The 17,307-nt window shown below is 41.4% G+C and overlaps 1 protein-coding gene across 1 annotated transcript in view; it reads left to right on the top strand.

Moving 5' to 3' along the window:
• Positions 1–417: 417 nt before the first annotated feature.
• The window catches only part of LOC309556949 (maternal DNA replication licensing factor mcm3), a gene marked incomplete at its 3' end in the record, with an annotated part of 30,247 nt that continues 13,357 nt past the window's right edge, over positions 418–17,307 (top strand). Inside the window, exons 1-9 of the mRNA XM_082259527.1 lie at positions 418–524; positions 4,501–4,709; positions 8,217–8,347; positions 9,557–9,795; positions 13,321–13,583; positions 13,665–13,796; positions 14,779–14,987; positions 15,771–15,945; positions 16,116–16,239. Of these exons, the coding sequence (XP_082115653.1) occupies positions 448–524; positions 4,501–4,709; positions 8,217–8,347; positions 9,557–9,795; positions 13,321–13,583; positions 13,665–13,796; positions 14,779–14,987; positions 15,771–15,945; positions 16,116–16,239 (1,559 nt within the window). The 5' untranslated portion in view covers positions 418–447. The remainder of the gene's footprint in view (positions 525–4,500; positions 4,710–8,216; positions 8,348–9,556; positions 9,796–13,320; positions 13,584–13,664; positions 13,797–14,778; positions 14,988–15,770; positions 15,946–16,115; positions 16,240–17,307) is intronic.

Here is a 17,307-nt window from a genome sequence, read left to right as displayed (position 1 = left end):
GATTGTGTAACAGAATTGTGTGCTATATTGGCGATCAGGTCAGCCATTAGAAATGTTGGAGCCCCTTACACAGCTGTAGGCCTGGGCCCCCAGGCCTGACCACCAAGTTACTTCCTCCTGTTATGGCATATAATTGAATGTTAGGATGCCAGGCTGTCCTAACAACCAATAATTTCGACAGTGGCAGCCAGTGGGAGGCTGGGAGTCAGGAGCCAGTGCAGCGTTGCCAGTGTAGGGGAGGAAAGGAAAAAAGGGGAGGTGTCAACTTGGAGTCTGGGCATCCCTCAGGACTGGGCCCCTCGGGACGCCCGGGCCCCCTACATCTGTATGGGCTGTACCCCCCCCTGATGGCGGCCCTGTTGGCGATTATTGTGTAGAATGCAAAACTAAAATGTTTCTTCTTCCTTGCAGCAAGATCAAGGTGTTTATCATGGAAAAGTGAGGGATATGATTAGCGCAAATGAACATCGTCTCATTGTTAACTTGAATGATGTAAGGCGGAAAAATGAGCACAGAGCAAACATGTGAGTACGTTTTGTATTGGTCTCTTAGCTAATGATGCCCATTAGGTCCAGCATCAGTGTGGTGACATTGTTAGCTCAATAGTCCAGGGGGGGCCTATTTACATCTTGGCATGCTTTACCATGCATTAAGGCAACACCTTAATTGTTCCAATGTTTATCAGGGAGCTAAAGTATGAGAGCACAAAGTACACAAACATGCATTTTTTGTGTTGTATAAATCATTTTTATTGAACTTTCTCAATACAAATATCTAAAACGGCATGCATAGTACATGAATGACACGGCTCAAGCGAAGTGTACACAGTTCACAATACCAAAAGCATATAATCTTACATAGAGTAGTGAGCATTCAGAATCAATTGGAATATATAAAACTTTCACAAATAACCCAATATTAGGAGAGGCTGATGGTAATAGTGTTACTGTGTCAAGTAAAGCAGGGTAATAACAATTATCAGGAAAAGCCTTCTAAGTAGACATTGTTAAAAACATGCATTTTTTTAATAAATGGCAACATTATTGTGCATTGTAGGTTTAAAGCATGTATGCCTAATATATTTGGTTTGGTTTTGATTTGCATTTTTTCACCAAAGGTACATATACATTATGATTATTATTATTATACAGGATTTATATAGCGCCAACAGTTTGTGCAGCGCTTTAAAAAAAAAACAAAAATGAAGGCAGAAATGAGTTACAATACAATTTGGTATAAAAGGAATCGGAGAGCACTGCTCATTGTATGCTTTATGGCTCACCCTGGTTTGCTACAGTTTAACCACTAAAGGACCGGAAGTTTTTACCCCCTTAATGACCAGGCCATTTTTTGCGATACGGCAATGCGTTACTTTAACGGACAATTGCAAAGTTGTGTGACGCTGTACCCAAAAAAAATTGATGGTTCTTTTTTTCCTACAAATAGAGCTTTCTTTTGGTGGTATTTGTTCACCTCTACGTTTTTTTTATTTATTTTTTTTGACACTATAAACAAAAGTAGCGAAAATTCTGAAAACAACAATTTTTTTATTTTCCGCTATAAAACATTCCCAATAATTTTTTTTTTTTTTTTTTTTAAATCCCAATAGGAGTATATTGATTGGTTTGCACAAAAGTTGTGCCTACAAACTAGGGGAAAGATTTGTCATTTTAATTTTTTTTTACTAGTAATCAGCGATTTTTAGTGGTATTGTGGCAGACAGATTGGACACCTGACACTTTTGAGGTGACACTAATACAGTAATCGGTGCTAAAAAATATGCACGGTTACTGTACTAATGACACTGGTTAAATGTGTGCCTAAGGGATGCTTTCTAACTGTGGGGGATTACTCATTGGATGAACACAGTCCTGTCTTCCTAAATAGTAGGAACACAGGATCCCTGTGTTCATCACTGACAGAACAGCGGCCTGCCTTGTTTCCATCGGCAGACCGCTGTTCTGTCTTCATGGAGAGCGATTCGCGGGTGCCCGACGGACATTGCCTCTGCCGGACCTGCTGATTGGCTCCCCCTCTAGCCAATCGGCCAGTGCGCACCCCCATTATCTGTTACACAACTTTTTTTTTTTTTTTTCCGTAGCAGAGCCGAACGGCTGTGGTGTAATTACAGTGGCTGGTCGGCAAGTGGTTAAAGTGTATGTAAACGCCAACAATGAACTGCTTTTATTAGCACCCTTTGGCTCTTCTATTCGGTCAAGAAGCGCAAAATAAATACTGTACCTGTTGATATTGTCAAAAATTCAGAGCTGACCTGTGCCCGCTTCTGTTAACCCCTTCCAGATGAGTGTACAGGTGACTGCAATCTTATGGAAGTGGGTCTTTAACGGTGGGGCTGCAGATGTGCACACTTGTTTGTACTGGAATGCATACCAACAATTAGGAACAAGGAGGCCCAGTTCTCAAACACCTGATTGCTGTGATAGCATATAATTGGCTATCACAGTGATCAGTGACTGTATTGACTACACCTGTGTGTTCACACCTTGAATGGAGTATGATGCATTGTATCTTTCGCCTTGCTAGAGGGGAAAATTGTAATCGAAGCATACAAATAAAGATAAAATGGCTAGATCAGGATCATTGTGTTTTAGGTAGGATAAAAAAAAAAGCAAATTGCGCACTATTTTTTTTTTGGTCCTACTAGGGATACAAACAACAAATACACATGTGACGTCACGCCTATCATCTGGAGCAAGAACATTTGGGTTGTTTTTTGGCACTTATGGTAATCGCAAGAAATACACCGCTACATTTTTAAAAATGTTGGGCTTTTATTTTAATTTTTTTTTTTTTTACTATTTAGTGCCAGTTTTCCTTTTGATAATAAAAAAATTGAGGCGGGATCCATTACCATTTACCATCAAGTAAAATACCAATTTGTCCTGAAAAATAGAAGTACGGTATTTCTGCCTGCCAATGATTTTTACAGACTTCTGGCAAAGGGGTGCATGCTGCACCTGTGCCTCCCAAGCACCGAAAAACACCAGGGTATGACAAACACCAACCAAGTGGACAAGTGTGCATGAGGCCTAAAGGAATAAAACAAAGCGCTGTGCAGTTCCATAAAAGATGAAGATTTATTTTTTTATAGATAGTGCTTTCTGAAGACTTTATTTGAAATGAAGGGTTGGCCTTGTCATGTCCTTTGGTATCTTGGTTACAGGCCGTAACTGGACTTATGTAGTTGCTTAGGGCTGCAGGAAGGGATGCATAGACCTAGCTGTTTTAATGCCTGAGTATATAGCTTAAAGAGGTTGTAAACCTGAAAAAAAAAAAATTCTTCATTTTGCAACCTGTAAGAGAAACTCATAATGAGCTAGTATGCACCGCATACTAGCTCATTATGAAATACCTTAGAACGAGCCCCCGCCGTGCCATCCGCTTACCTGTATGACGGGCGACATGTCCAGGTGCACGCGCGCAGGAGCCGACGGTCACGGCACGGGGCTCTGAAGGAACTGCACCAGCGGCCGTTCCTTCAGAGCGCATGCGCCAGTGACGTCACTGGCTGCATGTAAGGTAAATATCTCCTAAACGGTACATGTTTAGGAGATATTTACAGTACCTATAGGTAAGCCTTATCATAGGCTTACCTATAGGTAAAAGTGTCAGAGGAGAGTTTCAACCTGTAAAAAAAAAAAAAAAAAAAAAAAAAAAAAAAAAGTCAACAGTTTCAAATACTGTAGCGGCTAATAAGGACACTTGTCTGTCCAGGAATCCTGTGATGTCGGCACCCAAATCTAACTCATCTATTGGCTTTGGGTGCAGGCATTGTCATTCATTACAAGTAAGGGAAACCAGCAGCCAGTTTCCTACTGTGCATGCATGAGTCGTGCTATGCTTTCTGAATGGTCCCCTCTTCTGAGACACTCACGGGTCCCAGAAGGCAGCGGGAGGGGGGGGGGGGGGAGGTAAGCTTACCAGGAAGTGAGTACCTGTCAAAACCAGGTACCCGCTCCCCCCCAAAAAGTGCCAAATGTGGCAGTGGAAGGGGGGGGGGGAGGTGCGAACAAGCGGAGTTTCCCCTTTTGGGTGGAGCTCCGCTTTAAAGACAGAAGGAATACTGAGGTTTGTTCCAGCTACTAGATTAAGTGCATCTGCTTACTCGTCTACCAGATTGCTGGTATTCTACATTTAGTTGTGCTCCCCTGAAACACAAGACCTGGGTTTTGCATAAATGTTTAACTTGTGTCCATATTTGGAAATTGTTACTGGAAATTTCTGGATAATTTTCAGTGTGACTGAATTGTGTGCATTCTGTCTATATTTGTAAAATGATTAGACAAGTTGCTGCAAACATAACGGAGGCTATGATCATAAACCACCATGAAAAGTTCATCTATCCATTTCTCAAACTATTTTGTTGATATATTTTACTGGTGTACCAATGACTTCAAAATTATTTCTGAGATTGCTTTTTTGTGCTAGTGGCATGCATGGGTATCATAAAGTTTTATACATTTATTTTTTTACACCTAGATTGCTCAATAATGCGTTTGGAGATGTTATCGCCTTTCAAAGAGCATTAAAAGACCTTGTAGCTTCAATTGATGCCACATATGCCAAGCAGTTTGAAGAGTTCAGCGTGGGATTTGAAGGCAGCTTCGGAGGAAAACATGTGACACCTCGTTCTTTGGCTGCTGCCCTCTTGGGAAGTTTAGTCTGTGCTGAAGGAATTGTAACAAAATGTAAGTGTTAACCACTTAAGCCCCGGAAGATTTTACCCCCTTCCTGACCAGGGGGTATTTTGCGATTCGGCACTGCGTGATTTTAACGGACAATTGCGCGGTCGTGCGACGCTGTATCTAAACGAATTTGGCGTCCTTTTTTTCCCACTAACAGAGCTTTCTTTTGGTGGTATTTGATCACCTGTGCGATTTTTTTTTTTTTTTTTTTTGATCATGCGCTATAAACAAAAAAAGAGCGTAAATTTTGCAAAAATAGCAATATTTTTCACATTTTTTTACATGAAATCCCCCCCCCCCCCAAAAAATGTAAAAATCAACATTTTTTAACATTTTCGGCCAATTTGTTTTATGCTACCTATGTTTGGTAAAAAAAATTGCAAAAAGCGTATTTTGATTGGTTTGCGCAAAAGTTATTGCGTTTACTAACAAAGGGAAAGATTTTTGTCATTTTTGTTGTTTTTTTTTTATCGCGTAATGGCGGCGATCTGCGATTTTTGCTGTACTGCGACATTGCGGCGGACAGATCGGACCCTTGACTGACATTTTTGACACTTTTGGGGTTACCAGTGACATTTCTACAGTAATCAGTGCTATACATATGCACTGTTACTGTAAAAATACACTGGCAGTGAAGGGGTTAACTTTTTTGAAAGGGAGGGGCTATGTGTGTCCCTAGGGGCGTGCTTTCTACTGGGATTGGCTGTGGCTTCAGATGTATGAACAGTGATCAGCGGTTCTACATAGTAGAACCGTATGATCATCCTTCATACACAGGGGAGAATGACAGGCAGCTTGTTTACACAAGCCGCCTGACTTTCTCCCTCTCCCCCGCCGATCGATGAGTGACCGGCGGACATAGGGTCCGCCAGTCACACGCGCTGGGGGGTGTGTGACCGCGCGGGAGCGCGCCTCCGGCGCCGCGCGCTCGCTCCCTAGACCCTCACAGGCTAGCGACGTAGACCTACGTCGCTTTGCCTGTGAGGGGCTGACTGCCGACGTAGATCGGCGTTAGGCAGTCGGCAAGTGGTTAAAGTATAACTAAAGGCAAAACTTTTTTATTTTTGGATAGTGGAGAGAGATTAGAACACTTTTCAGTTTTTATTATTGTCTGTGTCCCCATTAAGGAGATTCACCCTCTTTGTTGTATTTACCGTCCTAAATGTGAATGGAAAAGAAATTCCCACACTTTGGGTTGTCCCTAGAAAGGTAAGAGGGGAAATCTTCTAACGGGGACACTAGTTCTGGTAACTAATTCCCTTAGTTTCCCTTTAATTTCTTCTCACTTCCTGTTTGGCTTTGGGACAAGAAGCGAAGGCAAAATACCCCCCCCAATCCCCATGGGACATGGTGGAAAAAGAAAATCTGATAGGGGTTATAACCCCCCTCTGCTCTATACAAAATGGAAAAAGTTTTGCCTATAGTTGTACTGTAACTTCTCTTCAGCCCAAGAGGTGGGTTTTCTGTGGTTGTGGACTGCAAACATTTTTAGATCTATCAGTACAATTTTTATTTAAAAATTTCTGCTCTGCTCCTCATGGGATCAAGTATGTGTAGTTTTTTTTGTCCATTGTTACTATGTACTTCCCAAGTCTAGTTATTGGGTCAGAGTTGCTCCCCCTCTCCTTGCAGAAAATCTGACAACAGCTAGGAAGGAGACGGAATCATAACAGCAATTTTTCTCGACTCACATTACTCTCCTGATACGAGAGTCATGAAGAGACAGTAGATTTGCATTTCTCCCTCCCTCTGCATTCCTTTGTCCTAGGAAAGTAATCGAAGCTGATCTTTACTGCAGGTATAAATCTTTCTCCTTCCCAGATGTTGGCAGTTTTGCCTTAGGGGTAGTGGGGCAGGTTGGACTTCATAACTAGACTTTTAGAACTAAAGGCAAAACCTTTTTTTAGTTTTGGATAGAGTATAGATGGATTAGAACACCTATTATGTTTTCATTGCTCTATGTGCCCCTATTAGGGAAATTTACCCCCTTTGTCCTGTTTACCACTATCATTGTAAAAAGAAGTAAATAAAAAAATCCCAAATTTTTGGTTGTCCCCAGAAAAGCTAGAGGGGAAATCTCTTCCAATGGGGACATGAATTCTGGTGACATGGGGGGTCCCTTAATTGCAGGGATTTCCTCACTTCGGTTTTGACTAAGGGACAGGGAGTGAAGGGATATCTCCCCATTTGGACAAAAATGGCAAAAAAAAGGACTGAGGTATAACCCTCCCTTATTCTATCCAAAATGAAACGTTTTGCCTATAATTCGACTTTAGGGTGTCAATAATGGATCAAAATTCAGATGGTTCTTCAGGGACTGGATGATTTTCGATTCTGTCAGATAAAAGCCCAATGATCAGCAGCTGCAGCAAAATTTCCTCTCCCCACTGTCCGAATACAATAGTTCAGTGCAGAGGATTCCCCCATCCACCTTGAATGTGTGGATGGGGGAAACTTTTTTTTTCCCGTTCAGCCCATTGGTTGAACAAAAGAAATGAACCATGTATGGCCAGTTTTAGGAAGTACTTAGAACCATAAGGGGCAGAGCAGTGTTAAAATGTAAGGGTAGATCTTCAAAGAGCTGGTGTCTGCTTCAGTTTGTTATTTTGGATATACAAACTTTTAAATGCGGTTTCTTTCTCGCTTTCAATATTTTTGCCTCTAAATAATTAGTTTTTAGTGCACATCTTTCTCCTGCTCTTTTCTTGACTGTTTTGTGTGGTTGTCTCAGATGCTCTTCATCTGTGACAACCAAGCAAAACATGGTAAAATACAAAGATGTCCTAACCCATGCACTGTGGAAATAATTGTAAATACTTTAAGAGGCCATAGGGATGATCAGAATTTTGAGGCTAGGTTGGGATTAGTAGTGATGTTGAACTTGCTATACTGGTACTTTGATGTAATTTCAGGCATATCCATGAATACTTTAGCTGTGGCACTTGGAAGTCAGTGTTTTGGCATACCTTTGCTTCTTCCAGCATCTCATTATTGGCCCATCTCTGAGTGTTGGCCTCCTTGATCAATAGCAAGGTGGGGTAGCTAAAAAGGGGTGGATCAAAGCAGAGACTTACTAGTTGAAAGTTTGTATTTAAACATATTTTCTGCAATGCAGCGAGATCCAGAAAATCTATAGCTATCTTTTGGGTGCCTATGTTGCCTTGGAGCATTGGTTTTGAGACTACTAGGTTTGCTGTAAAAGGGAATATAGAACTTGGTAACCTGTAATAGTTTTTTAGCAAATCTTTAGATGGCTAAAGTAGTCATGTAGTCTCTTATCCAGTAGTAGTCTTTTCTAAACAAAACTTTTCCAAAAGCTGTAAAGTATTGGTGAAACCGCTATACTACAATATATGCTACTTTATAGGCTAAAATATGTGCAGACGTAAGGAGGAGACAGCTTGGTGTACAGTGCTGATCCTTGTTAATGTGTCTGCAGGGGATTTCCTCCTATGTTCCCCCTTATGGTGTGTTTTCCAAAGTTTGCATTTTTCTAATACTTCATTCTAGGTTCCTTGGTAAGACCAAAAGTCATGCGTAGTGTTCATTACTGCCCAGCTACAAAGAAAACTCTGGAAAGGAAATACTCTGATCTTACCACTTTGGAGGCATTTCCATCGACTGCGATTTACCCCACTAAGGTAGGTTATTGTTGTAGCAAGTACATGAGCGTTTCCTATGACTGTTTTTTTTTTTTTTTTTGTTGCAAGAAACGGATGAGGTACAGTTTTAAGCAAGGCTTGTGTAAATAAAATGGCTGCACTGCTTAAAGTGAGTGTTTTCCAGGTTGCATAATAAATTCTAGACATGCCACAATATATACAGCAGTATTTTTAAAGAGAATATGATTTGTCATTTAAGGGCTTCTAGTAATGCATCTTGACAGCCCACCACCTTTTGTTGCCCTTGCTGTGGCCCTCCTAACCCTCCAATCAGAGCCCTTGGAAATGCCTGGTATTTGCAGCATGTGATCTCCACCCCATCCTTACTCCCATCATGCACTGCTCAGGCCCTAACAGTCAGTCACTAGGCTTACTCACTGTCGTGTGGGGGAGAGTAGAAACTCATTAATGGGTGTAAGCTCCAACAGACTGAAATTCAGCTACCAAAGGGATGAAAATCAGGGATAATTCTGAGAATATGGTGATCTCTAACACACTGCAGGCTCACCACTGTGATCTGCTTGTATTTGTTGGTCTTAAAATGGTGGCCTCGCTATGGAGCATCACTGTGGAGTTGAACTGAGAGGTTTGCATTCATTTGGTATAGCTAGTACTAGTTGGTCATATTCAAAACAATCTATTCTGTAATGTTGTAGATGTTTTGTTGCTTACCATGAAGCCTCTTTGGTTTACTAAAGCCCCGTACACACGATCAGATTATCGAACGATCTGTCGTCTGTTTTTTGTGGCATGCTAGTCTGATGTGGAAAGTGAAGAGGTTATTTTCATACGAATTTTCCCGTACGACAAAATTATACTTCAGAAGTGATGTCATGTGTTGGATTGCTTTGTATGTGTTCTTTCATCTCTGAGCATGCCTAGTCTTGCTCTTAAGATTTTTTTTTTTTCCATCAATCTGTACTAATGAGAAGAAAATCGGATGTTGTTTTGACGGACGACAAATTATAGCCTGCACATCAGGATTTTGTCAGCCGAAAAGTCGGAGTCGGCTGTCCAAAGCACCATACTAACAATCCAAAAATCGGCAGATCGGTCGTCGGACGAAGTTTCCCATCAGATTTTCTTATCGTGTGTACGGGCCTTTAGCATACCTGTCCCAATGGCTGTATGCACCCACTGATCAGCTTAATGATCTTCTGATTACGACCAATATCTTGCTTGTGTTAGGATGAAGAAAATAATCCTCTGGAGACAGAATACGGACTGAGTACTTATAAGGATCACCAGACTCTGACTATACAGGAGATGCCAGAAAAAGCACCTGCAGGACAGCTCCCTCGCTCTGTAGATATTATTGCTGATGATGACTTGGTGGACAAGTGTAAACCGGGTGATCGCATCCAGATAGTGGGAATATATCGCTGTCTTCCTTCCAAGCAGGGAGGGTACACATCTGGTACATTCAGGTAAAGATTTGAAGTGAAATGCCACCTTCGTCGCAGGACAGAAAAAAATGCTCCTGGGGTCCTATGCGCACAGCATCTATTGTAGCATAAATTATAAAATGTGCTTTTTTTTTTTTTTTTTGCAGGAATAGTCAAGTGTGTGTAAATTCTCTTACAGATAAACAAACATGGGCATTTATCACTTTCATGCTCAAATATTTTATATGAACAGTCTCTTTGGTGTTGTCGGACTGACCTGCACTTAAAAGCAATTCACATTTCTCTATATACATACTTATCTTCTGAGTTTGCTATAAGATGCACAGTGTTTTTCCATGTTACAACCAAAAGTGTATGCATTTTATTAGATTTTATGTGATAGACCAACACAAAGTGGCGCATTATTGTGACGTGGAAGGAAATGATAAATTGTGTTCAAAATTTTTGCAAATATCTGAAAAGTGTGGCATGCTTTTGTATTCAACCCCCAAAGTCAATACTTGTAGAACCACCTTTCACTGCAATACAGCTGCAAGTTTTTTTGAGTATGTCTACCAACTTGGCACATCTAGTGACATTTTTGCCCATTCTTCTTTGCAAAATAGCTCAAGCTCTGTTAGGTTGGATGAAGAGCGTCTGTGAGCAGCAACTTTCAAGTCTTTCCACAGATTCTCAATTGGATTCAGGTCTGGAGTTTGACTGGGCTATTTAAACACATGAATATGCTTTGATCCAAACCATTCCATTTAACTCTGGCTGTATGTTTAGGGTCCTTGTCCTGCTGGAAGGTGAACCTCTGCCCCGGTCAAGTCTTTTGCAGACTCTTAATGGGTTTTCTTCTATTATTGCCCAGTGTTTGGCTCCACCCATCTTCCCATCAGCTCTGGGCAGCTTCCTTGTCCCTACTGAGAAAAAGCATCCCAACAATATGCCACCACCATCTTTCACGGTGGGGATGGTGTGTTCAGGTTGATGTGCAGTGTTAGTTTTCTGCCACACATCATTTTGCTTTTAGGCCAAGGTTCAATTTTGGTCTCATCTGACTAGAACAATTTCTTCCACATGTTTGCTGTGTCCCCACATGGCTTTTCGCAAACTGCAAACGGGACTTCTTATAGCTCTTTCAACAATGTCTTTTTTCTTGCCACTCTTCCATAAAGGCCAGATTTGTGGAGTGCACGACTAATAGTTGTCCTGTGGACAGATTCTCCCATCTGAGCTTTAGATCTCTGCAGCTCCTCCAGAGTTCGCACAGGCCTCTTGGCTGATTCATTGTCCAATGATCTCCTTGACCGGCCTGTCAGTTTAGTTGGACAGCTATGTCTTGATAGGTCTGCAGTTGTGACATACTCTTTCCATTTTCGGCTGATGGATTGAACAGTGCTCCGTGAGATGTTCAAAGCTTGGGATGTTTTTTAATAACCTAACCCTGCTTTAAAGTTCTTAACAAGTTTATTCTTGATCTGTCTGGTGTGTTCCTTGGCCTTCATGATGCTGTTTGTTCACGAAGGCCAGGGCCGCACTGGAATACTGAGAAATTTTCCAATAAGCCGGCAAGTCCCTCTGCCTTGGGGCTGCTTGAAGGGCAGCGGCACCCGTAAAAAAAATAGTAAAAAATGGCTGCAGCTGGCCTAACATGTCAACTGCGCGTGCGCCACGGCTGCTCGGGAAAGCCCGTACACATTCAGCCAGCCATTCTCGGGCAGACTTCGCATGCTCAGTGAGGTGATGGCGCCAGGCGGCACCATTTTTAAATGTAAGGCGCCTCATCGATCGGTAAGTAAGACTTCTCCGCAGCCCTTTCTCCCTCTCCTGCACCGTGCCTGCGCAGCCCACTCCCTCTCCTGCACCGTGCCTGCGCAGCCCACTCCCTCTCCTGCACCGTGCCTGCGCAGCCCACTCCCTCTCCTGCACCGTGCCTGCGCAGCCCACTCCCTCTCCTGCACCGTGCCTGCGCAGCCCACTCCCTCTCCTGCACTGTGCCTGCGCAGCCCACTCCCTCTCCTGCACTGTGCCTGCGCAGCCCACTCCCTCTCCTGCACCGTGCCTGCGCATTCCCTCTCCTGCACCGTGCCTGCGCATTCCCTCTCCTGCACTGTGCCGGCACAGCCCATTCCCTCTCCTGCACCTTGTCCGCACTTTTAACCAGAATTTGCTTTTGTGTGTGTATATATAAAGCCCTATGTTCTTTCATATTTGTCTTCTCTATATATAATGCACTCTTCAAATGTGCTTTAAAATGCATGTTTTTCCCTTTTCTGAGCAAGAAAATTACGTTATGCTGTTTGGCTGGTATAATATTGCTATGGGGCTGGTATGAAATTATTTCCATGGCTGAATTTTATTCCCAGTTTGGCCCTGACTAAGGTTCTCTAACAAACCTCTGAGGGCTTCACAGAACATCTGCATTTATACTGAGGTTAAATGACACACAGGTGGACTCTATTTACTAATTGGGTGACTTCTGAAGGCAATTGTTTGAACTAGATTTTAGTTGGAAGAATTCGGGTAAGGGGGGGCTGAATACAATTGAATACACCTGCATGCCACACTTTTCAGATATTTAGTTGTAAAAAATGTTGAAAACCATTCATGATTTTCCTCCCACTTCACAATTGTGCCACTTTGTGTTGGTCTATCACATAAAATCCCGTTTTTGGTTGCAACATGACAAAATGTAGAAAATTTCAAGGGGTATACTTTAAGGCACTGTAGGCAATTACCATCTGCATTCAGGGATTCTAATGTCCTTTTTGTCCCGTTGACCAGTCAACTAGACTAGTTTACTCGTGTGGGTAAGTCTTCAGCTGGTACTTTTGAGCTTCGTAAATGTTTTTTTTTTTTTTTTTTTGTTCAGCAGACAATAAGAAACAAAGGCTTCTAACTGTTGGCTGAATATAACCATGCAATATATTTTAATATGCAATTCTTATTTACCCGACAAAATGGAAGCCAATGTTACATTTTTTTAATCCTGGCCCTAATAAAAAAAAGTGCAAAAATCACTATCGTTATAATAACCTGGACATCTTGTATAACTTTTTCATTGTATCTGATCTGTTAGGCCTTTTTGTTTTTAGAGTGCTTCTAAAGGCATAAGGTTTTTATTTTTATTTTTTATTTAACTTTAAAGCCCCTTCCACGACTAGCTCCCCCCAGCACCTACTCCCCTTAACTTCTTACCTGGCTCCTCTCTGGACTCAGCGCTGTACCCATCTGCAGCAGCGCTTCTTTTCTCCCACATCTCATAGGACACAGAGGCAGCAGTGGGAGCCATTGGCCCCTGCTGTTAGTCAAATCCTGTGAAAAAGGGGTGCACACAGCCTGGCCCAGAAGCATGCCTGCACAAGTGCCCACATAGCACACAGCTTGCAATGGGGTAGTCAGAGGAGAGGCAGACGGTGCCAGCCAGGAACTCCAGAAGGGGAGGTAAGGGGCGACTGTTTAGACTGCAAAGAGGAATTTATGCCATGTTTAATTTAGGAAAAAAGAAAATATGCCTTTAAAACAGCTTTAAATGCTATATTTTTTTTCTTGCTATTCTAGGACGATCTTGTTGGCCAACAACATCAAACTGATGAGCAAAGAAATTGCCCCAACATTTTCAGCTGATGATGTAGGGAAGATTAAGAAATTTTGTAAAGCCCATTCCAAGGACATTTTTGATCAGTTAAGCAAATCTCTAGCTCCCAGCATTCATGGTCATGAGTATATTAAAAAAGCCATTCTGTGCATGCTTCTTGGAGGCAATGAAAAGGTTCTTGAAAATGGAACGCGTATAAGAGGAGACATCAATGTTCTTCTAATAGGTAAAAATAAAATAAAATAAAAATTATTACAAATGTTTCTGGAGAATGTTCGCCAAAGTAACATTAATTTTGCCATTCTAGGAGATCCTTCTGTTGCCAAATCTCAGCTTTTAAGATATGTCCTGCACACAGCTCCTAGAGCAATTCCCACCACTGGTAGGGGATCCTCTGGGGTGGGGTTGACGGCAGCAGTGACAACCGATCAGGAAACAGGCAAGTGACTGTAGTGCTTTTCTGTATTCATATCGTAAACTGATCAGTTTGTTGAGCAGAGGCTGGAGAAACCCAATGGAAGGCTATGGCAACAAAGGGGATGTATGTCACTCATCTCTCTGGAGATGGAGGAAGGGCTAGGGAGGAAGGACTCCTCTCACTTTAAACTCTAAATCCTTGTACACACAATGAAAATATCAGACAAATGCACTTCCTTTTTTTTTTTTATTCCTGATGAATACTCTACTGCTTAAACGAAAATCGTACAAACTGAGATCGTACAAAAGAAATTTTCGTGCTTGTCCGTTCGACTAATTTTGGATTAACTGTCACGATCGGCTCTCGAAAGCTGTGTTGAAACAATCAGATTACTGTACAGTCGCTTAGAAAGTGGTATTTTGTCCAGAATTCTGATCGTGTACTAGGCTTTACACTCCAGCACATGAGATAATGTGCCCTTTTTAAGTACAGTATAGCAGCTCTGGGAAAGGGCACTGGGGTAGGTTGAAGGTTAAAGCCTCATACATTTTTCACTTTAGAATTCAGTACCAACTATAGATTTTTTTTAAATGATTTCTGTTAAATGCCTTAAAATGCCCTTTTTCTTCCCTCTGTGGAAATTTGCTTTCTACCCTCCCACTACAGTGCCTTATGCCAGCATAGGTGTACTGGCCTCACCCATCCTAAACCTATATTTGCACAATTGTCAGTCACTATCTTCTCCAGCAGCACTACAAACTTTGTTAACTTATACTGGGTGTTGTGGTATCTGGTGCTCTGGTCATATGCCGACACTCTGCAGTTGTTATACATGGAAAGTAATGGTAAAAATGTGCAAACCGTGTACCAACAAACCCTATCGGAAAAAATATTTTCGGTGTCTGTCTTTTATTTAAAGTCAAGTTTTTCAAATTTGTATTTTTCTTTAGAATTAAGCGTTATTTATTTTCTGTCTAGAGTGAATGTTTTCATTTTTTTCTAGGAGAGAGGCGTTTGGAGGCTGGTGCCATGGTTCTGGCTGACAGGGGTGTCGTTTGTATTGATGAGTTTGATAAAATGTCTGACATGGACAGAACTGCCATCCATGAAGTGATGGAACAAGGACGGGTAACCATAGCAAAAGCAGGAATTCAAGCAAGGCTAAATGCTCGGTGCAGTGTCTTGGCTGCTGCAAATCCTGTCTATGGAAGGGTAGGTTCCATGAAACGGTTTTCTAAATAGTTTATTGGAAAATTTTCCATTACCATTTTCTTGGGGAATGTGTTTTCATATGCTCAGAAGTCACTTAAGCCCCGTACACACGTGTCGAAAATTGGCAGGGAATTTTCGTCCGACGATCGATCTGCCGATTTTCGGCTGGTTAGTATGATGCTTCCGACAACCGACTCCGACTTTTCGGCCGAAAAAATCTGGTGTGCAGACTATAACATTTTTGTTGGCTGTCAAAACACGGCCGATTTTCGTGCAGTCAGTACAGATTTCGACAGGGAAAAATCTAATGAGCAAGTCTGGGCATGCTCAGTGAAGAAAGAACACAAAGAAAGCAAACCAACACATGACATCACTTCTGAAGTAGAATTTTGTTGGGCGAGAAAATTCATGTGCAGTCTAGGCACATTCCAACCAACAAAACACCACTCTGGACAAAAGACAGACGATCAGTCGGCCGATAATCATTGCGTGTGTACGGGGCTTTATGCATAGCATTTCTGCAAATGGCTTTCAAACTTTGCAGTGTTAAAGTGGAACTCCGGGATAAGTAATTGACCTTTATGGATCATCTCTAGGCAAAACAAGCAGTGGGGAGGGGTTTTTTCTTCCTGTAATTCAGCTTTTAACATTTTGTTGTTTTGGCCTATGTGGTGTAGTAGTGTTTTACAAAAGAAAATGGGTGACTACTGCTTTCCAAATGTATTGTGATATTGCTAACACTTAGCTAACACTTTTTTTTTTTCTGATGTATCTATTCTCCAGTATGATCAGTTCAGGACTCCTATGGAAAACATTGGCTTACAAGATTCACTGCTATCAAGATTCGATTTACTTTTTATTGTTCTGGATCACATGGATGCAGACAACGACCGTGAAATTGCAGACCATGTATTGCGAATGCACAGATATAGAACTCCTGGGGAGCAGGATGGTTATGGTATGCTTTAAATTATTGGCTAACATAATTGATAATGCATTTGCTGTGTTTTGTTGCGCAGTCACTTTATAGTAAAATTAACATGGATCATAGCTTTAAATTTTTAGATTTTATTTTTTTTATTTTTTTTGTGTTTTTGAAAGCAAAGACCTTTTTTTATATTTTAACAGCAATGCCTCTTGGGTGCAGCGTTGAGATTTTTGCTACAGATGACCCAAATGCCACTGATGTGACTGATCAGGAGTTGCAGATCTATGAAAAACACGACCATCTCCTTCATGGACCACGCAAAAAGTTTGTAGATTTGAGGAGTTTGCCTTTGTGTAAATGTGGTACACTGTCTGAGCTGGGCTATTGCTTAAATATTACATTGGAAATATAAATATGTATATTTCAGGGGTCATGATTTAATAGAGAATTCAAAATCTGTCAGGCTTGAAGTAATTTTAGATGTTTCTGTGTGGGTTAGGGGAATTGCAATAATTTCAATTTGCTGACACGTTATTCTGGTAAGGAGAAATGTGCTGCTTTTCTGCCCATTTCCCCCAGTTGGTAGACATATGCTTACACATAGAAAATCAGGATGTCTTGTAATATAGTCTGCAGAACTGCATGCTAAACTTCAAAGAGAAGCAGCCATGATTGGTATCCAACCTGTACTGCCAACTTCTTTCTAATAAGAGATGATTCCCTGGCTGTGATCCTGATCCTCTGGCTTTAATACTTTCGTTATTAACCTGCAAATATGCACATCAAAAGTTCTGAATTTGCACACTTGTTTACACTAGTAACTCCATATTAAAGTAGTACTATAAGCAAGTTTTCATTTTTGATAGAGTAATGGAAGGTCAAGTCATAACCCCTGTAATTTTTTTTTTTTTTTTTTACTGTGTCCTATTGGGGAGACTTGCCTTCACTTACCCTCCCATAGCCAAAACAGGAAGTGAGAGGCAATTCCTGCAAATTAAGGGAATCCTTTGGGGGCCCACCAGGTCCCCATTGGAAGATTTCCCCTCTTCCTTTTCTGGGGACAACCCACAAAATTTGGGATTTTTTTACTTTCACTTTTTATAATGGTAAATGGGGAAAAATGGGATGGGGCAGGGACAAATAGGATGGCAGCAGATATAACTATAAGGGGGGTCTATGGGGGCGCACAGGACTACATAGAACACCGGGTAGGTGTTCTAATCCATCTTTACTGTTCAAAATTAAAAGGAGAACATTTTGCCTTTAGGTATACTTTACAGCTAAAAACATTTTAGAAAGTTTGGCAACCACAATTTCTCTTTTTTTTTTTTTTTTTTGCACCCTTATTTGTCTTTTCTTTTGTCCAAGCACTAGCCTACAACTGAGAAGCAA

This window comes from Pelophylax lessonae (assembly GCF_965119305.1).
Source record: "Pelophylax lessonae genome assembly, chromosome: 5".
Classification (NCBI taxonomy): domain Eukaryota; kingdom Metazoa; phylum Chordata; class Amphibia; order Anura; family Ranidae; genus Pelophylax; species Pelophylax lessonae.
Note: the sequence above shows the minus strand (reverse complement) of the source record. Positions and strands in the feature narration are given on the sequence as shown.